Source organism: Octopus sinensis, linkage group LG15, assembly GCF_006345805.1.
Source record: "Octopus sinensis linkage group LG15, ASM634580v1, whole genome shotgun sequence".
Lineage (NCBI taxonomy): Eukaryota > Metazoa > Mollusca > Cephalopoda > Octopoda > Octopodidae > Octopus > Octopus sinensis.
The window spans coordinates 54,425,452-54,443,787 of NC_043011.1; the positions used below are offsets into that span (position 1 = coordinate 54,425,452).

The 18,336-nt window shown below is 39.1% G+C and overlaps 1 protein-coding gene across 4 annotated transcripts in view; it reads right to left on the reverse strand.

The window, feature by feature from the left end:
• Positions 1 to 18,336, reverse strand: part of LOC115219855 (inositol polyphosphate-5-phosphatase A-like) — a 269,689-nt gene that overhangs the window by 116,360 nt on the left and 134,993 nt on the right. For all 4 annotated transcript variants that reach the window (XM_029790146.2, XM_029790144.2, XM_029790145.2 and 1 more), the window contains one exon: positions 9,901 to 9,988. In XM_029790146.2, the coding sequence (XP_029646006.1) occupies positions 9,901 to 9,988 (88 nt within the window). The remainder of the gene's footprint in view (positions 1 to 9,900; positions 9,989 to 18,336) is intronic.

The window sequence follows — 18,336 nt, forward strand, 5'->3', positions numbered from 1 at the left end:
GGCTTGCTTGATCATGCCTAACTTGGATGGGGTGGGGAGAGGAGACACAACCGATTATCGTTTTGTCCGTTTAGGATTAAATATTCTTTCCTCTTTTCTCTTTGCTTCTTTTCAGCAACAGAAGATCAACACGGCAGAAAGGAGTTAGCTTTAAATGTAATTCCAGATCAAGTTAAAGCAGGAGTCCTCTTGTGTAATGAAACCACGGTCAAGAGCAGGGGTTTTCAATCACTGGGCCACTGGCCTGTTCCAAGCCATGGATCATTTGGTACAGGGCCACACAGAATGAAGAAATTTTTAAATTCAATTTTCATTTCATTGACAATCATAGTCTGTATGTTGTTTTAGCATTATAGATGTATTAAATATGTTATAATGAAGGTATACGGTGCAGTAGTTAGAGCATCAGACTCACAATCATGAGGTAGTGAGTTCTATTCTTGGACTGGGCTGCGTGTTGTGTTCTTGAGCAAGATACTTTATTTCTTGTTGCTCCAGTTCACTCAGCTGTAGAAACGAGTTGCAGTGTCACAGGTGTCAAGCTGTATCGGCCTTTGCCTTTCTCTTTGATAACATCAGTGGTGTGGAGAGGCGGTGGAGGGGCTGATATGATTGTGCGACTGCTAGTCTTCCATAACAACCTTGCCCAGACTTGTGCATTAAAGGGGAACTTTCTAGGTGCAATCCCATGGTCATTCATGACCGAAGGGGATCTTTACCTTTTAAATATGTCATATATTTGTATTATATATAATAGATAATTAAATTGTATGTTATGCTCTTTATTGTGTTTTGTTATGCAGATGATCTGTGGAAAGACTGTCGCATGAAACCAGTTCATGGCGCAAAAAGATTTTGGACAGCTGACTTAGATGCTGTATAACAATATTTATATTGCATTTATGGCTGTCCCTATGTTCTACGTTCAGATTCCACTGAGGCCGGCTTTGCCCTTTGTCCTTCTGGGGGTTGATGAAATAAGTACCAGCTAAACACTGGGGTCGATGTAATCGACTTTACTTGTGGGTAAGAGTGTAAAAAGAAAAAAAAAACTAAACTGCATCTCCTCTGCTGAGCAATGTTGAACCAGTATGACAGAATAAGCTCATCAAACTTGTATGATCTCAAACTTAAATCACAGCCTCCAGGCCAGACGATGGTCAGTGGAGAAAACATACTGAGGCATTTGTCCTGCAGTGGACTGAACAAAAAGCAAACCAATCAGGCCCAATCCTATGAGGAAACAAAATCTGCAGGACACACCTCTGCAGTTATGCCTTAGTACAGATGTGTATGTGTGTGTATTGTTACAGTAGAGATCAATGAGACAAACTGGTAAAATTGATAGTGAGTGAGATAACATATTTAATGGCACTTCTTGTTATTTATGTTTTGAGTTTGACTTTGCCTTTCATTCTTTCTGGGTCGGATAAAATGAAATATGTACCAGTTGAACACTGGAGTCAATGTAATTGACTTACTCTATCCTTTAATATTGTTTTCTACTCTAGGCACAAGGCCCGAAATTTTTGGAGAGGATGCTAGTCATTATTATTATTATTATTATTATTATTATTATTATGAAGGCAACGAGCTGGCAGAAATGTTAGCACGCCGGGCGAAATGCTTAGCAGTATTTCGTCTGCCTTTACATTTTGAGTTCAAATTCCACCGATGTTGATTTAGCCTTCCATCCTTTTCGAATCGACAAATTAAATACCAGTTGCATACTGGGGTAGATCTAATCCACTGGCCCCCTCCCAAAAAATTTCGGACCTTGTGCCTAGAGTAGAAAAGATTATTTATCTATGGATTTAGCCATGCATTTTGGAGGATAAGGTAATGAATATATAAGCTACAGGTAAGAAGTTTGCTTCTTAAACACCTGGTTTCAGGTTCAGTCTCACTGTGTTGGTTTGTTTACATCTCCATAACGTAGTCGTTTATTCTTTTATTTGTTTCAGTTATTTGACCACGGCCATGCTAGAGCACCACCTTGAAGGATTTTAGTTGAACAAATCTACCTCAGGATTGCTTTCTTAAGCCTAGTACTTATTCTATCGGTCTCTTTTATCGGACTGCTAGCTTATGGGGAAGTAAACACACCAACACCAGTTGTCAAGCACTGATGGCGGAGGTGGAGGCAAATACACACAAACACACACATATATATATATACGACAGGCTTCTTACAGTTTCCATCAACCAAATCCACTCACAAGGCTTTGGTCGGCCCAAGGCTATAGTAGAAGTCAATTGCCTAAGGTGCCACGCAGTGGGACTGAACCCAGAACCATGTGGTTGGTAAGCAAGTTTCTTCCCATACAGCCACGCCTCGACAGCAAAAAAAAAAAAATGATAGAATAAGTTTCAGACATAATAAATGAGAAGAGGAGTCGATTTGTGTGACTAAAATCCTATAAAGCGGTGCCCCAGCATGGCCGTAGTCTTATGGCTGAAACAAGTAAAAAATAAACATTGGTGTGTATATGGTGCGCACACAGGCCTGGGACAGAATAATTACAATCTCAAAAATAAAAAATTTTTTTCAGGGGAAGTAACTTCCTCGTGCAGCAGAGTTACTTCCCCTGAAAAAATTACTTTTCGAATTACTTGAGGTTGATGGCTTTTTCCAATCTGCAAGACTTTTAAATACAAAGTAAACGTAAAATTTAGGAAGCACGCCTGTCTTATTACAGAATATAGAATGGCAACAGTCAAGCAGACGTATTCTGTTGGAACATTTAAACGTTACAGAGATACGGGTGATTCTGTAATTTGTTTCTTTTGAAACTGATCTTCGTTATTATTTTAAATTTAATATAATAATTAACATCACATATTTCTCGTCGCTGTCTTCACCCAACTGGAAGAGTTTACAAACATCATTCTCCAGTGATGTGGCAGAAAATATTCATATATAGACATAGTTGGGTAGGGAGCTATTTAGACAGCAAGGCAAGCTGTTTAGACGGTTAGTACATTGTAGGTACTTAACTAGGAAGCTGGCTATGTTCATCCCTCCAATACTTTTGTATTAAACATTTCATAACTATATCACTTAGGTGCAGTGGTAGACAGGCACAGGCATAGCTGTGTGGTGGAGGAACTTAATTCCCAACCATAGGTGCTTGAGTTCAGTCCTGCAGCATGACACTTTGGGTAAGTGTATGGCAAATAACAAAACGTGAAAACTCAGACCATGCTGGAACTTCATTGATTAATATGTTCTTCTATACACATCATACAAATTGAAATATACATACAAATAAACATATATATATATATAATATATATATATATATATATTATATATATAATTATATATATATATAATATATATATATATATATTATATATAAATGTAGTGTGTGTGTGTGTATACATATATATACTACATACATATATATATACGTATATACATACATATATATATTATATATATATATACAACACACATACATATATATATATATACATATACATACACACACACACACATATAATATATATTACACACACACCACATATATACAGACATATATATATATATAGACACACATATTCATATATAACAACATACTATATGTATATATATATATATATCTATATATATGCCACACATATATACACATACACACACACACACACCATAGCCATGCTTGAATCCCACAGCAAAGATGGTGTCTAAGCAAATACCTTTTAATTATTCACTCCACACACTACAACACCCACCCACCCCTCTCTCTCTCTCTCTCTCTCTCTCTCTCTCTCTCTCTCTCTCTCTCTTCCTGTGCTGCAGCCTTGAAGCCATCAATTAGTGACCAAGTCACACAGTATGACTTAATCATTCTAACACACACACACCACACACACACACACACACACACACAGCACCACCCTCATCAATTAGGGGCCGAAATAGGCTGCTCACATTACAAAAGCACTAATTACATCACATGCAACAGCAACAACAACACACCATCCCCTCCCCTCCCCTGTCTCACTCGGTCGGATGTTATATATGCAAATAGAACTATGTAAATATCAGCAATTATAAACACTTAATTTCATCAACTATGATCTGGGATAGGGATAGGGAAACCCCGCCCACGGGCGCAATTGCACCCGAAAGCCAATCATATTTCGCCCAGAGGCTGATATACTCATACTCTTTTACTTGTTTCAGTCATTTGACTGTGGCCATGCTGGAGCACCACCTTTAGTCGAGCAAATCGACCCCAGGACTTATTCTTTGTAAGCCTAGTACTTATTCTATCGGTCTCTTTTTGCTGAACTGCTAAGTTACGGGGACGTAAACACACCAGCATCAGTTGTCAAGCGATGTTGGGGGTGGGACAAACACAGACACACAAACACCACACACACATACACACATATACGTTTATACGACGGGCTTCTTTTAGTTTCCGTCTACCAAATCTACTCACAAGGCTCTGGTCGACCCGAGGCTTTAGTAGAAGACACTTGCCCAAGGTGCCACGCAGTGGGACTGAACCTGGAACCATGTGGTTGGTAAGCAAGCTACTTACCACACAGCCACTCCTGTGGTCGACCCGAGGCTTTAGTAGTAGACACTTGCCCAAGGTGCCATGCAGTGAGACTGAACCTGGAACCATGTGGTTGGTAAGCAAGCTACTTACCACACAGCCACTCCTGTGGTCGACCCGAGGCTTTAGTAGTAGACACTTGCCCAAGGTGCCATGCAGTGGGACTGAACCTGGAACCATGTGGTTGGTCAGCAAGCTACTTACCACACAGCCACTCCTGTGCCGATACACAAAATATAGTAAATTTTTCAATTATAAAATTTATACAATATTCGTATGCCTGTTTGCAACATAGGCCGCGTTTCCACTAAGACTTAGGAAAAAACAGTTAGACTCAAACAGAAACTTGTCCGGTAATTGCCATTTGAATGGAAATTTTGTTTTCACTACAAAACACATATTGCTAGGTTTGCACCACCCCCTTAAGACCCAACTACACTCTTTACTCTATTTTACTCTCTTTTACTTGTTTCAGTCATTTGACTGCGGCCATGCTGGAGCACAGCCTTCTAGTCGAGTAAATCGAACCCAGGACTTATTCTTTGTAAGCCTACTACTTATTCTATCAGTCTCTTTTGCTGAACCGCTAAGTTACGGAGGCATAAACACACCAGCATCGGTTGTCAAGCAATGGTGGGGGGACAAACACAGACACACAAACATATACACACATATGTATATATATACATATATATGACGGGCTTCTTCCAGTTTCTGTCTACCAAATCCACTAACAAGACTTTGGTCGGCCCGAGACTATAGTAGAAGACACTTGCCCAAGGTGCCACACAGTGAGAATGAACCCAGAACCATGTGGTTGGTAAGCAAGCTACTTACCACACAGCTACTCCTGTGCCTAGCTGAAAAATATAGCTGAAAAATATAGGATTTTACTCAAAGGATATTGGAATATTGCATATATACCATTATGCCTATAAAACGGATTTACAACTTCAACACCCATACATATTTTGCATCTATTTTCTTTCCTCCACCTCACTCTCTATTTGTATCACATCGAAACTAACTATGACTTAACTTTCCTCACACACCATCTCCGATGAAGGGATATTATTAATCAATATCCTTGAAACAGCTGTAAGACCTTCTATCTAAAAATGCTGTAATATCTATACAGCCTTGGTTTTTTTATCTCATTATGCAAAAAATTCTTGAATACCTCATAAGTAATATAAACATCCAAAATTCAGTGGCAGCGTTAATGAAGGTGTTATGCATTAATTTAATGTGCTAAACTTATCTTTATTAATGTATATCGAATTATACATAGATATATACAAGGTTTACACAGATATAAGAGTTAGAACTTGTATCCGCCCTTGGACATTTTCTTTGTAAATTTTTGCCTGCCACACTAAAAAGTTTCCCTATCTTTGATCCAGGATATATGAGTTCAGTCCTCAACAATTCTCACTACACACGCTTGTTCTTATTCTTGGATATTTACTAACATTTTCAATTAATGTACTAATTAAATGAGATTTCCTACACAATCACTGGCTCAAAGTTAACCTAAAATCATTTTGAAAATATGTATAGGTATGCATGTGTGTGTGTGTGTGCACCAGGGGGAGGGGCTGTAAATAGCTTCAGGCATGGCTTTGTGGCTTTCAACCACATGGTTTAAAGTTCAGTGCCACTACATGGCCCCTAGGGCAAGTGTCTTCTAGTCTAGTCCCATATCGACTAAATCCTTCTGAGTGGAGTTGGAAGACAGAAACTGAGGGACGGACAGATGGGATGGTATGGGGTGGGATGGGATGTAGAGGGATGGGATGGATAGATTAGAAATCATAATAAACACAAGATTACAAATCATTTGTTCCAACATATGTTTCACCATTGTGGCTATTTGGAATTCTACTGAGGATATTCCAAGTGCAATTGGATGCAGAACCACAACAGACCATCAGGAGAACACTTTATTGAACTCAAATGCGGTGTTGCTAAACTGAGTGGTATGGGATGCTGGCTGCCCTCCCCATCCCAACAAAAAAATGTAGGGATGGAGCAGGGAGCTCTACATGCTCCTTAGAACTACCATATCCTTACTCTTAGTTCCTCCCATTCAGTTGCCCTTTACATCAAGCAGCAAAATACCTCCAATTATTCTGGTTTTGAGAAAATTTGCCTGCATCTTTGAAGGTGAAGCACATTGCCATTTTGCATCTCCCTCGCTTCCATTTCATCCCTTTCGCGGTACCCATTGTATACTTGTCTTGGGTGTTCACTTTTCTGGCAGTTCGGAAAACATGACCAGCATGTCACACTTTTTTGGGGGGGGTTTCCACACCACAATCTCCTGCAGGCTGCACAGACTGGTCCTCAGGACTTCAGAGCTATTACATACAGCCAGATTTATATCACAGGAGAAAAGGGAATACAGATGATCCTTAGCAGGGTCTCCATGACTGCTGGAGGAAGTTAGCTTCAGCCCAAAGACCTCGCCTGAGTTCTTATAACAAAGTAGGCTGTTGTTAAGCAACAAGACAGGTAAGGGTGATTAGGTGATGGTCTAGGGCTTAGGGGCGGGAGACCCCAGACCTTGAAAAAAAAAAACTTTGGTCGTCTTGTTGTAGTTGAGGGATTTTTGTTGACGCCCGATACCATTGGAGGTGGGTCTCAATTTCGCTGGAAATGGAGATCTCCAGGTCCAAATTCTTGGATGGCTAACAAAGTAGGCTGTTGTTAAGCAACAAGATGGGTAAGGGTGATTAGGTGATGGTCTAGGGCTTAGGGGCGAGAGACCCCAGACCTTGAAAAAAAAAAAAAACTTTGGTTGTCTTGTAGTCGAGGGCTCTTCGTTGACGCCCGACACCACTGGGAGGTGGCCCTCGAAGTCGCTGGAAATGGAGATCTCCAGTCCAAATTCTTGAACGGCTAACAAAGTAGGCTGTACTAAACGCACCAAAGACCCACATAATGACAGTGCCAAACGAAGCAATACATTACAGTCTACCAATGCAACAATTCATTATTCTATTCTTGTATTCCTCTTATAATATATAATATTGATATTCCTTGCTGTTCCTCAGCTCTGTTTGCTCAACTTACATAATGGTCATTTGTTACTAAATGTTTGTCTCGGACTTAATCTCTTCCTTTATCATGCAGACATCTTTTGATGTCATTTGCCTTTTTTAATGCTTTCTGTTTAGTTTTCTCATTGAAGTTGAAGTTTGTACTAAATTCGGTTGAGTAGTTCAATACCAGTTTCCTTTGATCACTGATCTTACATCTTTGTCTAGAATCTTTACAGTTCAATTTCCTAATCATTTCAAACGGACAATTTTTGAACAAAAAAAAAAATACAAACAATTTATAGACAAAACAAAACCACTCTTCATTGTTTTACCTTCAACAATGAATTATTTCTCTGTTATTAATTCAATGTCCAAAACAACAATTTCCGTTAATGGTAGATGTTTGAAAGGCAAAATATTTCTTTGCAAAGAACCTTTCCTTTTTGTTATGTTCACTCATTAACATCAGCAAATCCCACAGTGATCAGTCATATATATAATATATATATATATATATATATATATTATATATATCACAATCAAGGAATGGCCATAATAGGCCATTCACCCACTAGAAATAACAGCCAAAGCTTCAACCGCAAATAACATTAATTCCGCAACCAGGAGAAAATTAAAAAAATAAAAAACTTTTACCCTGTAATTTCTTATACGATGCACCGTTTCATCTATTGTTTAATGGTAAACTAACCTGATTAAATTAAATCAAGCCAATCTTCCATAGGCCCTTAGATTCGTCAGTAAGAAATAGCCAGATCGAACAGATATCTGTTCCGATCTGGCTATTTCTTACTGACAAATCTAAGGGCCTATGGAAGATTGGCTTGATTTAATTTAATCAAGTTAGTTTACCAAAACAATAGATGAAACGGTGCATATATAAGAAATTACAGGGTAAAAGTTTTTTTAATTTTCTCCTGGTTTGCGGAATTAATGTTATTTTGCGGTTGAAGCTTTGGCTGTTATTTCTAGTGGGTGAATGGCCTATTATGGCCGTTCCTGATTGTGATGTTGAACTTATAAATGGTCTATGACTATTTAATTTTTTCCCACTAGGCCGCTGGTGGCAAAAAAATTCTACAAAATTTTTTGCCACCCTTATTGATTAATTATATATATATATATATATATAGATATATATATATATATATATATATTATATGTATGTATATATATGTATGTATGTATGTATGTATATATATATATAGGTATGTATATATGTATATATATATTATATATATAGGTATATATATATATATATATATATGATTGATTGATTGATTCCAGTTTCAGCTCATGATCTGTGGCCATGCTGGGGCACCGCCATTTTATATATATATATATATATATATATATATATATATTATATTAATATAGATATGTATATATTATATATATATATATATATAGAGAGAGAGAGATATGTATATATTTTATATATAATATTTTTATATATATTTTATATTATATTATATATTATATATATTATAGATATGTATATATATATATATATAGAGAGAGAGATATGTATATATATATATATATATATATATATAGAGAGAGAGAGAGATATATATATATATATATAATATATATTATATAAATATATATATATATATATATATATAGATATTATTAATTGTATATGTGTTTGGTTTGCAAGATTCTTGATGTGAATTCGTGTGTTGAAAGAAATACTATTGAACGTTGGAAGGGGCATCATGCCAATAATGATAAACACACGCACTGTGCATGTGGTTATTATTACTGGTATGATGCTCCCCCAATAGTGCGAGTCCTTTTTTATATTGATGAATATAAACCTCAACAAGGTTGTCTCCCTTACATCTTAATAGTTCGATTTAGGACCTGCACCCATGTGACCTGTCTGGACCAATAAGAATTGATTTTAATAACAGCGAATAAGGAGTAGCTTTACTAGTGAGTTGTAATGTGAAAGTGACACTGATGCTACTCTCAGATCACAACATGGTAGAGCTGACCATGTGTGGACCAAGGAAACCATGGACATTCAAGAAAGATGGGAAAATAATCAGACATGGAGACATAAATGTGTGTAGATTGTTAAGTATTGAAGGACATCAACAACTATTTACATATAAATATGACAAATGTACACACATACACACACTACCTACAAATACACTGCAAGCACATATACATACAACACACTCTCATACACTACACACTACACACATACACATACTATCAAAACACAGATTACAAACTGTAACGCTGAAACTTACGGTAAATTTGTCAGCTGCAGTGAAATCTTCATCCAGGAATACCCGAACCCTGTCAAAGTTCTGTAATTCATCGCAGCCTAATAAACTCCTACAAGTAGAAAAAGGGGAAAAAGTTAGCAAAACCTGAAGAGATAACAACACCCTCATCAACTTCCACTCACACAATTAAGAACCATCATCATCATTAACAGCATCATCATTGGTATTATCATCAACATCATGAACATCACTATTTAACGTCTGTTTTCCATGCTGGCATGGGTTGGACGATTCGACTGTGCTTCAATGTCTGCTCAGCATGGTTTCTGTAGCAGGGTGTCCCCTCCTAACACCATCCGTTTTACAGAGTGTACTGGGTGCTTTTGATGTGGAACCAGCACTAAAGAGGTCACTGAGAAACTCACAAAACAAAACTTTCCAAATGATGGTGGAGCAAGTCGTATTGAGGGCAGTGGCCTTATGCCAGGTGATGAGGGGCCAAAATATGATAAAGGGACAGGAATGGGTGTCTTGGTGTAGGGGAGAAACATGGCCATCCTAGTTGGACAGGAGAGAGGATGACATTGTGTCAGGACATAGCCCCAAGTGACAGGGAGTTGAATACAAGTGGTACAGAGGATTGAACGGAGTGAGTGGGTAGGTAAATTTGCATAAGTGCATAAGGAGAGGAGCAGATGGATAGAGATGACACAGAGATAGAGGTAAGGTGAATGCAGTGGATGGTGATCATGTGAAGGGGTGTGATCATCATCATCATTGTCATTTAATGTCCATTTGATTTCCTGGTATGGGTTGGACATGTAGGAAGTGAGGCTGGCACTTGATGGGTGCCTCACAATTCCTTAAATAGTTGAAGAAAGGAAAACAGCGAGAACAAGATTCTCTGAACAAATAACAATGATAATTTATTTCGCCGAAATAAGCATTTCATCTCTGGACATCGGTAGCCTGGATGCCGGACAGGGTGGAAGCAGCAGAGTAGGTTTAATCACAATCTTGAAGGCATTCTTCACAGATAGGCCAAAGTCGTGGATTGCCTTCACATGGAGCTGGTCTGGTTGCGTCTAGCTCGGTAGGCAGCTAGAGCGAAGAGAGAAAATAGCGGTCAAGCCTAGCTGCTGCTGATGACTGCACATGTGCATAAGGGGCTTCCGGCAGGCCTTCCGGAAGACTAATCTCTGCGCATGCGTGGATGAAATTCCCAAAATGGCATCTGGAACCAGGCGTCACTACAGACAGTTTAACAAGGAGCTGGCAAACCAGGGAGCTGCACCAGGCTCTAATTGTCTGTTTTGGTATGGTTTTCTATGGCTGGATGCCCTTCCTAATGCCAACCACTTTGCAGAGTGTACTGGGTGCTTTTGGTGAGGCATGAGTATAAGAGCTTTAAACATAGTGCTGGTATGGGTGCTTTTTATGTGGCACCGACAAGGGTACTTTGTATGTGGTGCCTACACAAGTGTTCTTTACATGGCACCAACACAGGTGTTTCTTTATATGGCACCAGCACAGGTGTTTCTTTATATGGCACCAGCACAGGTGTTTCTTTACATGGCACCAGCACGGGTGCATTTTCTGTGGCATCAGTACAGGTACTTTTTATGCGGTGCAAGCATGGGTGCTCTTTTTACGTGGTACTAGCATGGGTGCTATTCATGTAGCACTGACACGGATGCTGTTTACATGGTGCCAGCACAAAATTACTTGTAGCTACACCAATTTACAGTTGAGACTAATCCAATTAGTGATACGATATACAAACGTCATTGATATATGTTTGTGTATGTGTGCATGTGTGTATATATCTTTTATCTTTTACTTGTTTCTTTTTTGCTAAACCACTAAGTTATGAGAACATAAACACACCAACACTGGTTGTCAAGTAGTCGTGGGGACAAACACACACAAAATGTGATAAGCTTCTTTCAGTCTCCATCTACCAAACCCACCCACAAGGCTTCTGTCAGCCCAAGGCTATAGTAGAAGACACTTTCCCAAGGTGCCATGCAGTGGGACTGAACCTGGAACCATGTGGTTGCAAAGCAAACCTCTTACCACACAGCCACATCTGTGCCTATATGAAAAAAAAAAAAACAGCAGGATGAAATTGCATAAGTTGGTCCAAAGTAAATTAGAGACTTGAAAGAGGGGAATAGCAATTACAGACAGGATAACAGACAGATGTGGAGGGCAATAAACTTGCACAGGATATAGATATATCCTGCACATAATATAATAATATAATATAATAAATGTGCACAGGATATTAAGTAGACAGATGCACCAAGATAATAAACACTAAGGATACAAGTAAAACAGATTCTTTCGAATGCCCCTGTAGCTGCTCCCTAGAAATTGTTGATAACTTTTGTTACTGAAGGGAGTCAATTAATATTAACCCTTTAGTGTTCACATTATTCTGCCAAAATTAATCCTTTTTTATCCAAATTGTTTTGAACTAATCATTCATTAATCTTGTAGTTATGAGATTTTGATGAGGAAGCTGTTAATTTTTAAAATGATATTGTAGGGTTGGTGTGAGAGACCAGATCTGGCCAGTTTGAACATAAAACAGGCAGAATACTTTTGGCTGGATATGGCCGGTTTAAATGCTAAAGGGTTAAAGATATATGTTCTGAAAGCACAGTAACCAAAATGATGGTTAGAAAAAGTTTAACACTTTGGTATTCAGATTATTGTCAAATTTAATGCTTATTTATTCACCTTGTTTGGTATCAGTTGTGCATTCAAGATTTTAATGATGTGCATGTTGTTACGAATGCAAAAAAGAAAAAAAACACTTTGATTTAACGTTCACATGACGTGAACATCGTTCTGTTCATTTGAAAACGAAAAAAAATGGAAATAAAAAAACCAAGTCCTTCTTAAAACAAAAGAAAGATAAGAAGGAAAAAAAAGAAATCAGATAGTTTGTTCACTGAGAAAAAGAAAGAGGAAAAGAAAGGAAATATCCTTTAAAACGGGCAGCGGACATGGAAAACAGAAGAAAACACTTGAAATGATCAGAGCGCTGATCTGATATGAGGAGAGGTTGGCTTCATCGTTAATGAAGGGAAATAACCTAGAAATCACGATACACAGATATTGTTTTGAGCTGAGTGGGGGGTGCTAGATTCCCTTGTTTGAAAATATAAGGACACAGATTGTGTCGTATAGCCAGCTGGAGACGATGTCTCCTGGGGCTAAATTACAGCAACATTCATCCTAAACCAGGACTGCCATGTTATGTTGGCAAACAATCTTTACTCCAGGTCTTGGGCTGCTTAACATCATTAAGGAGACAATAAAGGCCGCTCACTCAAGATGTCACAGTTAGATCCTCATCTGCTTCTTTTGCCCCACCCTCAACCCCAGGCTCTTTCATACCTTCACACTTCTCAACTTTTCATCTCTCTGATAGTCTTCATCCTCTTTCTCCTTCTTCTTCACTGTGTCATGCCATCTGGCTAACAAATGCGCCTACCTAAATTTAATATTCTATTCCATCGCTTGTACTCCTCTATCATTATCTTATCAAGACACGATCCTTCTTTTTGTACCACCTGACATCATTACCTACTCCCAGGCCTTTACTCTTTTCCCCACCTCTATTACCATTCCCCAGCACTCAGTCTCTTTTTCTCTCACACAACAAACCTGCTGCTGTCATGACTGTCTCTCTTCCATTACTCCCTCCTGAAATGTCTTACATGTAAGTAAGGATCAGATTCAATTCAAAGAGTCGTAACCCACTCGACTGCCATACAAGTAATATAGTCTTTAAGTTAAAGAGATACCGAAACAGACTCAGAGTATCAAGTGTCAGGAATCGTTACATACCATGGGGAAACATCATGGAAAGAAAAACTTATTTTCTTTGCTTTCCATTTATAAGCATGTTCGAGAGAGAAGACTGCACAGGTATGTCATGTCGGCGGCGAGCTGGCAGAAACGATAGCACACCAGGCGAAATGCGTAGCCGTATTTCGTCTGTCATTACGTTGTGAGTTCAAATTCCGCCGAGGTTGACTTTGCCTTTCATCCTTTCGGGGTCGATATATTAAGTACCAGTTATGCACTGGGATCAATGTAATCGACTTAATACCTATGTCTGTCCTTGTTTGTCCCCCTCTGTGTTTAGCCCCTTGTGGGTAATAGAGAAATAGGTATGTCATGTCCAGTTAACAAATTCATATAAGGGAGATAATTCACTGCTCATGAAGAAACAGAGAAATTTCCAGACGATCCACCCACCTCCTGCACTGTTTCTCTCAACACATTTTTGCACTCTTGCTAAATTCATCCATTCAACTCAGCTCTTCTTTTATAATCACTCTCCCTCCTCTTCACCTTCCTGATCATGTTGTCTTCAACAAACAGAGATGTGAGTAAAGATGAAGGCGGCGAGCTGGCAGAATCGTTAGCATGCCGGGCGAAATTCTTAGCGGTATTTCGTCTACTGCTATGTTCTGAGTTCAATTCTGCTGAGGTCAACTTTGCCTTTCATCCTTTCGGGGTCGATTAAATAAGTACCAGTTACGCACTGGGATCGATATAATCGACTTAATCCCTTTGTCTGTCCTTGTTTGTCCCCTCTTTGTGTAGCCCCTTGGGGGCAGTAAAGAAATAGGTAGTAAAGACTGTTTATCGGCGAGCTGGCAGAAACGTTAGCACGCCGGGCAAAATGCTTAGCAGTAATTCGTCTGTCGCTACGTTCTGAGTTCAAGTTCCACCGAGGTCGACTTTGCCTTTCATCCTTTCGGTGTCGATTAAATAAGTACCAGTTACACACTGGGCTCGATATTATCGACTTAATCTGTTTGTCTGTCCTTGTTTGTCCCCTCTGAGTTTAGCCCCTTGTGGGTAGTAAAGAAATATATCCTTGCAGAGCACAAAGCAACTTCTCCTGTGGTGGTGGCCACGATAAAATGCCCTCAGTACATTCTGTAACTGAATGACAACAAATGTAAGGTGGAGAGGACTTTAGCCTTGTAGAAAACATAACATCCTCTGCAGTGTTGATATCACAGTAAAATTAATCCAATAGACTCTGCAAAGTTGTTGATGATAAAAGAGATCTCTAGGCATAGAAACCAAGCTAAAAATGGAATAGATGAATGAGATATGGCATGTTCTTCCAGTCTGGCTAAATGAACAGGAACTTAGATCAACAGCTGAATCACACTCGTCCAGCCCATGCCAGCTAACTGTGGTTTTGGTATGTCTAGCATAGGGGCCATCATATACTCTTTTTTTACTCTTTTTACTTATTTCAGTCATTTGACTGCAGCCATGCTGGAGCACCGCCTTTAGTCGAGCAAATCGACCCCGGGACTTATTCTTTTTGTAAGCCCAGTACTTACTCTATCAGTCTCCTTTTGCCGAACTGCCAAGTGACAGGGACGTAAACACACCAGCATCGGTTGTCAAGCAAACACAGACACACAAACACACACACACATACATATATACGACAGGCTTCTTTCAGTTTCCGTCTACCAAATCCACTCACAAGGCATTGGTCGGCCCGGGGCTATAGCAGAAGACACTTGCCCAAGATGTCACGCAGTGGGACTGAACCCGGAACCATGTGGTTGGTTAATTTTAAAAGCTTGTAAGGTTTCCTTGTATATATGATCTGTGATGGTATGAAGTGCATTGATTTGTGCTTGTTGTGGTTTATTCCACTTTGATCGGGATCCAAGATAGGACCAGCATATTCCGTTGTTGGTTACCATCTTTTGTTTATACATCACTAGCAGTATCGCCCGGCGTTGCTCGGGTTTGTAAGGGAAATAACTATATAAGCATTTTTAGAGATGTAAAGTATAATAGCCATCCTCAATATGGCTAACTACAAAGGGGGGGTGTTACTGTAGCTTTTTACGTTCTGAGATTAATAATTACTTTTTAGAGAGTTACTTCCCTTATATATACCAAAAATGCATTAAAAATGGGAAAAATTGATGGTAAATTTTTTTTTTATTCGTAGACTCATCGTAGACGCGCGCTAATACCCAGAAGGGCTCGATATGAATCACGACTATAAGATACCCGATTTTGGTTAAACTGCACCGCAAAATGTGGGAGTAGTTAGGAATCTAAATCGTAGGAGACAGACACCACACAACCTCACTTTTATATATATATAGATTAACCTTTTAGTGTTTAGACCAGCCATACTTGGCCAAAATATTCTGCCTGTTTTAGGTTCAAACTGGTCAGATCCAGCCTCTCACACCTACCTGGCAGTGCCACTCTTAAATATAAACAACCACATCATCGAAATCTCATAGCTATGAGATAATGCTCTTACTTATTTTAGTCATTTTGACTGTGGCCATGCTGGAGCACCGCCTTTAGTCGAGCAAGTCGACCCCAAGACTTATTCTTTGGAAGCCTAGTACTTATTCTATCAGTCTCTTTTGCCAAACTGCTAAGTTACGGGGATGTAAACACACCAGCATCGGCTGTCAAGCGATGGTGGGGGGACAAACAGACACACAAACATACACACACACACATATATGTGTATATATATATATATATATATATATATATATATATATATATATATATATACATATATATATATATTATACACACACACACCATATATGACGAGCTTCTTTCAGTTTCTGTCTACCAAATCCACTCACTCACAAGGCTTTGGTCGGCCCGAGGCTATAGTAGAAGACACTTTCCCAAGGTGCCATGCAGTGGGACTGAACCTGGGACCAAGTGGTTGGTAAGCAAGCTACTTACCACACAGCCACTTCTGTGCCTATGCATGATTAGTTTAAAACAATGTGCATAAATATGCATTACATTTGACAGAGGAACTTGAATGCTTAAGGGTTTACCCAGTTATGCATGGCCGAAATTGAGACCTCCCTTCGATCATGGCTGACCGTGGGATTGCACCTAGAAAGTTACCCTCCCAGGCACAAGTCAGGGCAAGGTTGTTTATGGAAGACCAGCAGTCACCCATGCATACCAGCCTCCCCTCTCCACGCCACTGATGTTACCCAAGGGAAAGGCAACAGCAGATACAGTTTGGCACCTGTGACGTCGCAACTCATTTCTACAGCTGAGTGAACTGGAGCAATGTGAAATAAAGTGTCTTGCTCAAGAACACAACACGCAGCCTGGTCCGGCATTTGAACTCATAACCTCACGATCGTAAGCTCGACACTCTAACCACTGAGCCATGCGTCTTCACTAAATAGTCTACCTGCTTTATGTTCAAGCTGGCCAGATTCAGCCTCTCATGCAAACCCTACAATGTCATTCTAAAAATACACAATAAACATCATTGAAATTTTGAAGCTATTGTAGCAATATCGTTACTCATTGCTATCTTCACTGTTTGAGAAGAGTATTAAGAATAATCTCGTTCAAGATTACAAACATCTCGGCTAGTTTAACATTGTTGTAAACACTAATTCGATTGGCTGACACGTGGTCTCTACTACGTTCGCACCGCTGGTTGTGACGTGACGCGATTTGCCTCCGCTTATTTCGCGCCATTGTTCCAAGCAGCCAATCACAGCTTTCCATTTCTGAAGTTAGTTTTGAGCCACATAAACCTTATAAAAAGTGTTTCTCAGACAATATCCGTCTTAGGTTTTTAGTTCTTTTCAGACTAACTCTGACCACAGAGTTCGTCTTTGGTTCTAGTCCTTCTCATTCTCAGGCTAACCCTCTGACCACACAGAGCATACTCGACCATGTTCCAGTTCGAAAGGCAGGTGACCACCATTAATACAAATGTTACAGATACTTCTCAACTGTTAGTGTGAAAATATCACCACGAAAAGAACGGTTACAGGATATCTATACTAGAGAAAAATAACAAGCAGAATATATAATGAAGACACACAGCAAAAAACCAAGCGACAGACACAACTCATCGCCAAACATCGTCTCTATCTACTAAGGTTTAATTCATACACAAGACAACTACAGATTCAACTATAGCGGTTAGGTGAAAATATCACCACGAGAAAAACGGCTACAGTTAACACATCTGGAAGTATATTCATATCAAGAGAAAGATAAACACAACAAGTGATTCAATTAATCTCAACTACGAGACGCAACATCTTGGTATGGAACTCTTACCCTCCGTGTACCTCATAAACGGTAAATCAATTATCTGTCTTGAGTTCTAGTTCTTCTAAGAACTACCTTAAGCCATCTGCTACAACCTGTTGCTAGGCCGATACCAACAACATGAACTGTGAACCAAATTCCATTGTTATTTCTCTGGTCAGTACCTTTTATGCCTCACGAACGCACAGACACAAAAACATGCTAACACTTACAAACTTCCAACATCAAGCATGATTGTAAAATATGTAAAATAAATAATGTATATATCTCAAAAAGAATCTTGTGTCATTCCACTTGTGTTTTGCCGCGGTATGTATTATC